The 12,249-nt window shown below is 34.7% G+C and overlaps 1 protein-coding gene across 1 annotated transcript in view; it reads left to right on the top strand.

Moving 5' to 3' along the window:
* Positions 1–12,249, top strand: part of LOC106876327 (uncharacterized) — a 74,364-nt gene that overhangs the window by 36,105 nt on the left and 26,010 nt on the right. The window contains exons 5-8 of the mRNA XM_014924828.2: positions 4,369–4,555; positions 5,331–5,666; positions 7,853–7,921; positions 11,961–12,070. Of these exons, the coding sequence (XP_014780314.1) occupies positions 4,369–4,555; positions 5,331–5,666; positions 7,853–7,921; positions 11,961–12,070 (702 nt within the window). The remainder of the gene's footprint in view (positions 1–4,368; positions 4,556–5,330; positions 5,667–7,852; positions 7,922–11,960; positions 12,071–12,249) is intronic.

Below are 12,249 nucleotides of genomic sequence, written 5' to 3'. Positions count from 1 at the left end.
TATATATATATATATATACATCGAATACATACGACCACACCTACATAAATAATAATGAAACACTTGTGTTCTGTAATACCACACGAGTCCACAACTACAAGTTCATCCACGTGCACACAGCATGCACACGCACGCACACATTCACACACAATAAGCACGCATGCGTGCATACTGACACAAATTCAAGTAATCTCCCCACCCAGATGTTGTGACTTAAATGAAAGAACCTTGTCACTTGCAACCAATTTGAATTGTTATGAAAACACATGACCTTGATATAATCCTGTGCATACTCAACATAGGTACCTACGTACATATAAACACACACACATACATACATGCGTACATACATACATACATGCATACATGCATACCTACCTACCTACATACATACTTACATACATAATACATACATGCATATATCATGTATATTATCTTCAGTGTTGAGTACCAGATATGTACTAAACTACATTAACTGAATCACGAATTTTCTGTACAAACATGCTCCGCCTATACTATACACACAGTTAACAGCTATAATCAAATACTTTGATTATTGATTACTAAGATACGTATAAATCCTCAGATTTGGGTGTGGCTATATAATCGATAAAATCCACTTCACAAAATAAGAAGTGCAACGTTGCTTTATCAACACCAAAATAATAGATGTCGCTCTCAGCGGCAATTCAATTCAAATCACAAATAAAAGTAAATATAATTTGATAAATACTACGAGTCATTGCGCAGTAAATAATGTGAGAGAGAAGAGGAGAGAGGGAGAGAAGGAGAGAGACACAGATGGAAGAGAGGGATGCAAAAAGAGAGAGAAAAGTAAAATAGTATCCAACAAACAGTCTAAGTAGTCAGAAAAACAGAGACGGTGCTGGTCTGTTGCTATACCTATATGTTGATATAAGCATTCCAGATGCTTTCACGTATTTACAAATTGCAAATCAGAAGATGTCAACATGACATTTAAACATTTGATTGAACAATACAAAAATAAAAACGAGAGACACATAGTTTGATCGATAAATTCACTATTGAATTTTCTGTTAATTGGTTAAATAATACTGCACTGAATGATGAATTGTAAGGTACTGGAAGCAGATTAAGAAACCGTTATCTAATTTTCGTCATACTTCTGACGAAATGAAAAAAACTGACAAATGTTATTTTGATCGCGGACTGACAAATCTAATGCATAGTTGAGGTGACGCTACAGGAATAATGATTTTATCTACTATAGGCACAAGACCTAAAATTCTAAAGAGTACTAGTCACATCAACCCCAGTAATTAATTGGTAATGTTTTATAGACCTTGAAAGGCAAAGTCAACTTCGGCGGAATTTGAATTCAGAGCGTAAAGCCGAAAGAAGTCACTTCGGTGTACTAACGATCCTTCCTCAAGAAGAAATTTCTACTACAAACTCAAGGTCTGGAACTTTTGAGGGTGAGACTAGTCGGTTACATCGACGCCATTACTTATTTTATCGACCCCGAATAATAAAAGGCGAAGTAGACTTCAGCGGAAATTAAATTTAGTGTGTAAAGACGGATGAAATGTCTTCTAAGCATTTTGTCTGATTTGCTAACGATTCTAGCAGCTCACCGCCATAAAAGACTTAATAGTGAATTCTAAAATATACTCAAGAGCGTACATTTGGGAGGAAGTGTATAGTTGATTATATTGGAAAGTAACACTCAAAAATAATTGTTTTTTAATGAAAGCAATTAAATGTCTTAAAATATATATATATATGAGACTATTGTTGATTCAAATAAAAATTTTAGGAATATTCACCTAATCATTAGAGATGAAACAATTTTAATTTACGTTTTTCAAATTTATATGAAAACAAATTATATATCAAACTTCGTAATTTAATGGTCTGAACAATTATAATTAACGAGTTTATATTTAGTATAACTGAACATTGTGAAAATATGTATAACTGTCTGTCTAGACACGCAGATATGCGTGCGCGTGTTTGTTTGTATAACCGTATGAATTAATGCAATCTGATTATCTACGAATGTGTCTATAAAATAACTCCATATGCATACATTTATATATAAGCATATCGCTATATGTTAAATATATACATGCGCGTGCAGGTTTGTAAACATACATATGTGTATGCATGACAGGAAAAGGTAGAATGTGTGTGTGCATGTGTGTGTGAGCTTGCTTGTGTGTGTGTGTGTGTGTGTGTTTGTGCGTGTATGTGCGTGTGTGTGTGTTTGTTTCTGCGAGTGTGTGTGTGTGTGCGCGCGCATGCATGGAGAGCCATTAATCACCTCTTCAGCAGGACACCTGTTCTTTCTCTATCATATTCTCATTTCTCTCAATACCACACCCTTACTCACTTGAGGAGTCTTTTCTTGCGAGTATATATGTCGCAAAGCTACTCAGGTGTTTCCAGTTGTCTGACGTACCGACGATGCCTATGTGAATATGGATAAATTGCATCGAGTTATCCAGATTTTATAGAGAGTATTTTGTACACGTGGTTACTTTGCGATCTCTACGGTCGATCTCGGTACACTTCGTAGGTAGCGTCCTGGTCGCTGGATGTTGAACGCGTCACTCTCGGCGTCTCAAATATACAGAGACTGTTTTGCGAATTATTTAGGTCGTTGAAGGGAGCAACCGTCAACAACAAATGGTGATTAACCTTCAGATGGGTGATTAGAGTATAATCCATAGAGTTTAGCAAGGTTGTGCAGATAGAAAAAAACTAGAACAGAGGGTGACGTGCACGCGACCTTCAACCAACGTGCTCGCGGTGTGATTGACACTCGGTCAATATTTCAAAGTGATGTACGAAAGCTACGTAGTCAGAGCTATTTTGCCTACTCGAAGATACTACGTGTTCAAGTAGCAGAAGCTCTACATCGCAACAAAGACACAAATCAATGTTTCGTGGACCAAAATAGACTCATGTTAATCAACACCGAACATATATTAGCATCTTTTCAGTAGCACTTCGATCGACTATTCGGAACGAGTGACTGGCATGAAGGTTGGATATAGTTCAGTGCTTATCTCTTCTGTTCAACTTGCTATCTGGTAGCAAAAAGCTCGACATATGTCTTCCAGTTGAAAGGGGACGCTCATAATTGCCTAAAACGAGGGTTTTCTCCGTGGCATATCGCAGTGTAAAGTGACTTTAGACACGTCATATAAATCCCAAACATTTTGGAAATAATATCAAGTTTGTTTACATTATACCACCCATATACATAAAGCCAGAGGGGTGGCATCATCCGAAATCTAAACAATGCAAAATGCATTGGAATCAGCAATGTATAACAACACACGATAGTCTGGTTTTGTTAGAAATACATTAGAAGTGTATGAAAATGATAAGAACTGTTTCAATATTTCTTTTACGGCTGAGTGTAACATTAATATTTTAGAGTTTACTAACAACTTCTAAGAGGTCGCATCTTGAGAGAAGATAAAATAACTGGAGATTTCTCAAAGTACATTTTGTAATGTATAGATGCTTTTCTTTTCTCTCCGCGTTACACACCGCACAAACTTGTTAATAACTTTTAATGCACGTATTACACACACTTTCATTTTTAACAGACAGCCAAAATATTTTAAAGAAAGCCCTCCCTTGTAGTTCGCCATTAGTTTAACCCACCCAAAAAATCAACTCAATGCTATACTTATCTTTTCCTGATTATTGTTGCTTTCTCACAGAGAAGTTAATGCGACGAAATACTTGTCTTTCCATTCTTAATATTATTAGTATAAAATAAGATGTGAAAATGAAATGTTCGTTAAAAATGTACATTTTCTATAATGTCACTTATCGAAAACACCTTAGATTGTTGACAGTAAAACTTGTAAGAGAAATATCTATAACACCATAAATGTTTGAAAGTAGGCATTTATGTGGTTAACAAATCTCAAGATAAAATAAATATTGATATTTCATATTATGGGCCGGAAATTTAATTTAGAATGCTTAGATACTTCTGCTCATATTTTCATAGTCAATATTCATCCTTCTAAAGCGTTCTTTGGGAAATTGAAATACACCTAACTGAAAGTAAACTCTTCATTTCTCCATCGGAATATTGTGAGTGGGTTTGGTTCTAAAGTAATCTCACTGAATGTTTCTTCGTTTATTGTTGATGCTGTTGTCTCAAACTTTATGTACTTCATCAGTATAGTAGAAGCTTATGGAAACTGGCTGTGTATAAAATATTAATAATCATATTAGTAATAAAGGCAACATTAATGATAACGTGTCGTTACATTGTTTAAATGAATGACGCTTTTTAATTTCTTTTACTACAAATTTCTTTCTGTTATCTTTTTCTTCAAATATGTCTTATGCAATCAGAGGTGTTGCCACAATAGATATCGAATTAACAAATATTGACATTAACCAATGTGATGTAGAAGAGGATGTACTACAAGGAGATATCACGCAAGATGAAGAAAATTATCAGAATGCAAAGAATAATGCAGAAGCAAAGAAGATTGTGGATATTTTTCGGGGAACGCACAGCTGCCAGAAAACAACGAAGGTATACTTTAGTACTTCTTTCCGATTGAAATATAGCAGTGAAAACTAATTATTCTGTAAAATCGGTAGGGTGGCCGTCAAATCGCTGTTTAGTAACCATATATTTATTGAGTTTCGTGTGTGTACATAATTCTATACATTAAACATAATAAGGAGAAGGAGAGGCAGCAGAAATAGATGATGATAATTCTTATATCGAATTTTGGTACAAGGCCAGCAAATTTTAGGTGCAGGGGTTAGTCGATTACATTCGACCCCACTGCTCTACTTGTACTTGCTGTTTTATATTTTCCGAGATGTCAAAAATATTGTTGGTGTTGCTGTTGCTGTTTTAGCTCATGCTTCTTCAAGAAGCATTTTTAAAGGAAAGGCTTCAAAAGTCTTCAGTTTTCTGTGGAATGAATAATGCGATTGAATGATATTCATATTTTTCTCTTGCATTTACTTACATTAGTGACGGCTCCCATTATCTACTGTTTGCTTAATTTCATGACTATGTTATTAAGTGTTAAATAACAAATTTAAAAGGTAACTCCCATAGTAGCTAATCAATATTACACACATATTTGGAAGGAAATTCAATAGCATTAATGTCAATTCATTTGAAAGACATGGAAAAAGATTCTGAAATTCAAATTGATTATAAATTGAAGAGAAAATGCAATACGTTAAGAGCCATTGGTTAATACGCTGGCACCTCCGGACATATTTCGGACTTATAACTCATATTTACCAGACATTAAAATTACTTACTTGTGTTCTTTTCCTATTTTCAGTGTGTCCATGTACCCAAATGCGGTTTTCGGCGTGGCTGTTACATCTGCAAATGCCTTGATGGTTATTATTTTCCTTATAAAGATCAACTCGCTCAATATTTCAATGGTTCTGAATTAGAAGATTTCTATGGTCAGAATAAATTTAATTCATCCAATGAACTCACTTATTTCCAATGCTTACCCTGCGCACGGTATTGTGACATCTGTACTGATTCATCACCATGCATGCATCAGCCAAACATTGCTATTCGTGTGATGATCCTGGTAATGTCAGCAATAACACTGCTCATTATGATAGCATTAGCAGTCGTTGTCTGCCATAAACGTAGTCAGCTGGTAAGTTAATTAAATTAATAACGTAATGCAGCTTAATCCTCATAACTAAATATTATAAAAATACTTATGAAAGAATCCTTGAAATATTTCTAGAACACCTTTGAATAGATCTAAAGTTTCATTGAGCTAATGAAAGAAAAACAAAACCTCTTCGAAATCTCGACATTTTAAAACTGAAATATGGATAGAATGAATAATGAAGTTTGAGATGAACTACAAAATATAATGGGTGGCTTGTGAGGGCTTAAGACAATGTTACACGTTACATGATCAGGTCATTGGCTACTAAACCGCCACCCCACCAGTCTATGCTACTTACGATGGTTTCTAGAAACCCAACATAACAAAACCAAAACCTATCAACAAGTCGAATAAATGTTTGATAGTGCAATAACTACGTAACATTAGAGTATATTAGAGTTGGAGATTGAATATACAGTAAAACTACAGGGTGTGACAGTCCTTGAGTTCTAGAAAGAACACCCGCCTAGGAGATGAAAAACAATAAGTTAACATCCTCTCACTGGTTTACAGATACAAATGTAATGCATTATTACCAATGAAAGACCTCCAACTGTGTGTTAAACAGTTTCACTGTCTTGTAAATATTCGAAATATTAGAAGGGCTCAGGGAAACAACTATGACAGAAATAGTGGGACGCAGCTGATTAGACGGTATCTCGTCACATTCTGCCAAGTCCCTGGCATCTCCTAAATCCAATCTTATGTCCTGCAGCTGAACCCAATTCATTTGGGACAAGAGATCGTTGATAATGTAGAGTATGTTTTAATTACTTAGAATTAGGTCACGATCAAGACATGACTTTAAAACCAACTGACCCGGACTTCTTGGAACTGCAAACACAGGAATCTTTTGTTGTAGCAATCAGGGTATATCGCACATTTGTATTGATGAATACTGCCGCTAGTAATTTCGTCGATCGTAAGGGCACACAAAAAGTACAATATAAATTTGAAAAATCACTCTAATTGCTTTTTCATGCGACTATATCGTCCGCTGAATGTGACACATAACGAAAGTCAGTAGATACTCGCTATTTCAAAAAATGAACTGTTTGCAGCTAGATTGCTTCTTATCTTCGGTCAAGGCTTACATGAGGCTGAACAAGGCAATTACTACTGCAAGATGCATGGCTAACATCTTCAAGTCAGGAGAATACCCAACTAAATGCATTTAAATATTAAATATAGTCAGGTTGAAAATTTAAATCTTGCACGTATGAACTTGTGCGCTAACTTAAGATTGTGGAAATAAAAGTGTATTATTAATTCTAGAGTAAGTTTCCTCTAATTACTAACTGCCATAAAGTGTAAGTTTTTTTTCCATTCTAGACACACAATATTCTGTGCATGATTTCGTGAAAAATTACTGGAAACATATTAATTCCTATAGAATAATTTATCTTAACGGCGCCGATTGTGTCTGAGTATATTCAATGCCACATTATGCTAGTTGCTTGTAAAAGGCAAGTAACACTGAAAACAAAGATGTTTCAATGTATGCATAATAATCACAATATAAGAATACTTTTGTAGCCAAAGGTACTTTTGAGGTTGTCGCTAACGTTTTCTTACGGAACAAATAGATGAAATAACTCTTCAGTATATTGGATATCGCTAAACTAAAGATCAACAAAACAATATCGTGACAGCAATTCTATAAAGAATTGAGTGAGAAGAAAAATAAAAAATCTTCGCATTTTATACAATCTTGAAGAATCAATCATTTCCTGAAACCACTTGGATTATTAAGAGCGACACATAATCCCAGTTTTGGGAGTGTTGACTGGATTAAAGTCAGATCTACACATGATTCATCATATTATCATAGGAAATGTTCCTTGAAGCTCTAGCACAAATTTTAGGCAGTTAAGTAACTAGAACCACGTATAAGAAAGTCTCATCGACAGTAACACAATTAAAGAATTGTAGCGTTTTTAAAATCGACAGTTCTGTATCTAGACAGACATGTCTCGGCTACATATAACACTTCTAAAATAGAAATATTGATTGTAAGTTTTAATCCAAATAAACTCAATTCTTTTTTTCTGTTTGCACACAAAAATTTAAACAATATGGAAATCTTGATATAATTATGCACTATGATCTCAGAAACTATTTTCCAATATTTTATAATGAATATAACATCCTTTTCATATTTTCAGGTTATCAAATCAGCTAGCCCAATATTTCTCCTAATGATGTGCTTAGGTGGATCCATTATGTCATTTGAGGTACGTATTTTTTGAAATATATTGATATGTTTTATAAGGTTCATAGAATTGAACTCCTAATATTTAAGAACAATTATTCATAAGCTAGTTGATTTCAATCGATTTTATTTTTGTATCTCATCTTTTCTTTCTCACTTGAATTTTATTTTAATTCACATAAAATTCTAATATCGTCCAAAATAGGTGACGTTATCAAGATAGTTGGTAACTTGTACAAAATTCTTACTCTGCATAATTCAACCTCACTGTTCGACATAAGAGAAGAAACCAATAGTTGCCGATGTCCATACATAGTAGCGAAGTTTATTGGATTTTCTTTGTATTTCTATTTTCATTTAGTGGATTTTCATTGTATCAGAAATGTAACTTAAAATAACATAGAAGGAACCTCGTGATTGAAAATTGGTACCTGGAGTCATTGAACCAGTTGTTTCCAACAATTCATATTTCATCAATTATATTTGCATTCTCCTATAAATGGCATCTCAAGAATAAAATAGAAGAGAAAGTAACCCTACGACTAGATTAATCCAGTTTAAGGCCCCTACATTCGATAGCTTAGATTGAAACACTGATCAAATTATGAAACTTACAGTTGATTACTAATGGGCTTCGACCGACAGTGAGAATTCTTCTTGTTATCACCCAACAAAACATAGAATTCAAACGTTATTGATATTCTAAAGGCGTCGTTGTTGATAAAATATAAAACAGAACGCTTTACGTATTTCGGGAGTAGGAATATTAAACAGAAATTTCATCTCTTATAATTTTAACCATCAGTTGCTTTCGACTATTTAAGTAAGTTATGGTGACGTAAGAAATCGTTGTTGAAGATTTTCTTTGACACTACTGACTTGTTAACCGTTTTATATATTTGCGAGATATGACAATAAGAGCGAAAAGAGAAGCTTGAACATTTTTAATGTCAAGTAATGAAGGTATATCTTCATTATAACTCGACGGGATCGCCTTATCCAGGCAACATGTCACTGTCTCAATGATGAACAAAAACTTATACATTTGAAATGTGAGATCGTATAGTGAGTCACACACATGCTTTACAAAACAAGGCATGAACTGGGAGCTAGGAAAAGGAGACGATCTGGTAAGTAATGATAATATATTGTCTGAAGTTATATTGCGTTGTCAGAACGTAACTATAGTAACTGGATCCTGCAATGTTTGCAGCACCATGTTCATGTATGTGTCAACACGTGCATTACTTCATGTCTACCTAATACTAAGTCAAAGTAAGTCATGAGTGGCATACAGACTTGCTTTCCCTTTAATAAAATTTTCTAATATTATAGCTGCGAGTAGAAAATCAATAGTCATTAGAAAAATTGTAACCTACTTACAGAGATGGTATTCCAGTGATAAAATATTTTAGGTAATAATTAAAAAGCAGTATGTTATAAGCAAATATTTTAATATATAGTATTACTAGGTATTAGCCTCAGTTACCAATTATTTTCAATAATGTCTGCATATGCTTTATAAATGCATAGACTTTATTGATTAGATATCATTTTTCTGTGTGAAAGAACAAAATTCAAAATACACAACTGACAGTACTGTCTAGTCCATCACAATTATGCTGACAAAATCCATAGTATTGATCACAATGGTGCGGGACTTGACATTTTCAACCAGTTTAAATGCGACTGAATTATATACGTAGATTTCACAAGGATAGGAACAACGTAAGTGATCTAAGACGAATCACATAATAGTTTAACCCTGGGGAAATTTACTTTATTTTATTCTCAGTTTATTCTATGTGCGACTCAAATTTAATATTAGCATTAAATCAGATTTCCCAACTTAGCATTTCCAATCGCAGCTATTGGGACTATTGTCTAGTTACTTGACCTTCTACAAACAGTAAGCGAATACCCATTATATCGCGTATTATAGTAAGGAAAAGAACAGGTCGGATAATATATCTTGGATGAGAAGTGTCTGAAAAGAGACTTTGTAGACAGCGTTGAAATAAAGGCATCTGATCATAGCTCTGATCGTAGAGATAGACAGACGAACATTCAGACAGACAGTCTGACAGACAGACAGGCAAACAGATAGATAAAAGATAGATAGAGAGAGAGAGAGAGAAGCAGAGATAGACAGACAGACAGACAGACAGATAGATAGATAGATAGATAGATAGATAGATAGATAGATAGATAGATACCGACCGACAGATTGATATGTTGGTGGATGGATAAAGAGAGGGATCGGGAGCTAAAAGTACGTTTGATAAATTATCTAACTTCATATTCCCAAGTCTAAAATTTATAAATTTCCTTTTTATGCCCATTTAATAACAAAATTTATTTAAAAAGAATACGAGATGCGCTCAAATTTAATCCGACTTTATTTTTCCCGCCAAAACTGATGCCACGTTGGCAAACTACTTTGGGTGGAAGGTGACGCCACTCTTTCTGCATATGGGTGAAAATGTTTCGCACCGGTAGACGGCATCAGTTCTTGGCTGTTATACCTTGAGTACAGATGTATAGTGCACGCACGTTGGATTTTCGTTTTCACAGAACGCATCGAGCAGAGATACTGCATCGTGTTTTTCCAAAAGCTTTGGAATACTCAAGCTCAAACCATCCAGAAGATTTAGCAGGCCTTTCATAATGATGTCATGAGAAAAACTCAGATCAAGAAGTGGTATAACTACATGAAATATAGCCGCATTTCAGAGGAGCGTGAGGCACGTTCAGGCAGGCTACCGACAAGCCGAAACAAAGAGCCGATTAAGAAGATTCGGCAAATAGTCATGTAAAAATCTAGGAAATTTCTCACGAAGTGGGAATAAGCTTTGGTTCAGTGCATTCCGAATGGAAATCGCTCAGGACATACTGGACTGTGCAAACCATAATCCCAGACTTCATGAAGACCATCATCACCGGTGATGAGACATGGTTTTATAGTCTCTGCTGGGTGCGGTCATCTAGCGTATAAAAGAAATTCCGACGAGCGCGCACTACACGCCTGTACCCTAGACATAACAGCCGGGAACTGAGGCGACCTGCTAAAGATCCAAAGCAGTATTTGTGAACTGAAGTCAAACTCTTCACGTCTTCATTTTTCGTTACCTGAAGTCAATTTCAGTGTTACCTGAAGTCAATTTACTCTACATTTTCAAGTAGGTATAATATTACCATTTTTTAACGTACCAATCATACTTCTCTCCGAAAAAATAGCTCCCTTCGCTGTTGAATAAAATAAACTCGCAGCGGAGAATTTTCAAAGTCTCCCTTCAATTTCCTTACACCATTTATGCGGCTGTTTCTGACAAGAAATTTCGCTTCCGTGTAAAACAACTGTATTTTCTAGTCATTATCCGTAATCTACTCCTAAAACACTTCAGTAACACTACTTTGCTTTGCTTGTAAACTTATATGTTCTATGATCATTAAAGTGCAACGACCTGCACAATAACCAGCCTTCAATTTGGTTTTCCGTTTCTAGATTAATTGGAAAATTAGATTGCCGTGCTACTCAGAAACCTTCTGGGTAGTTCAATTATTGGTGAAAAAAATACCACCAAAGCAACCTAAGCCGTCGAAGGGGCGGATACGTTTACCAGTTGTATATATAAAACTTTAAAACTGAGGGTTTATAGAAATTCTGACATCACAGCTTATCTATTTCTTTCTTTCTTTCTCTCTCTCTCTCTCTCTCTCTCTCTCTCTCTCTCTCTCTCTCTCTCTCTCTCTCTCTCTCTCTCTCTTGTTTTCTATGCTTATATATATATATATATATATATATGAGTGTATATGTTTATATATATATATAGGCAGAAGTATGTGTTTACACGTGCGCGCGCGAACACACACACAAATACACAAACATATAAATGATGAGGAATGAGTAATTATTACAGAATACTTGAGAGAATAAGTCATTGCTTGAAAGTGAGAGTCAGAGACAATGTGAAGAATAATATTGAATTAATTTAATCTTCCAAACGTCTTAATCTGTTGAACCATTCGTCTTCGTTAAACGAAACGAGTTCTCTTTGCAGGAATTTATTCTTTACTTCGAACCTACTGATTTAATCTGCCAAGTCACAATATGGTGGAAACATTTAGGATTTGTTATCATGTACGGGGCGTTGATTTTAAAGACATGGAGGTATTGATGTTTTTGTTTTTGCTTAAATTTATATCCAATCGGTAAATGTATCATGTATATATATATATATGTGTGTGTGTTTATGTGTCTGTGTAAGTGTGCGTGTGTTGACATATGCAAACATACATGCATATATATGTGTCTGTATATATATATATATATATATATATATATATATA

This window comes from Octopus bimaculoides, chromosome 1, assembly GCF_001194135.2.
Source record: "Octopus bimaculoides isolate UCB-OBI-ISO-001 chromosome 1, ASM119413v2, whole genome shotgun sequence".
Taxonomy (NCBI): Eukaryota; Metazoa; Mollusca; class Cephalopoda; order Octopoda; family Octopodidae; genus Octopus; species Octopus bimaculoides.
The sequence above is the reverse complement of the archived record's forward strand: the minus strand, read 5'-3'. Positions and strand labels throughout refer to the sequence as shown.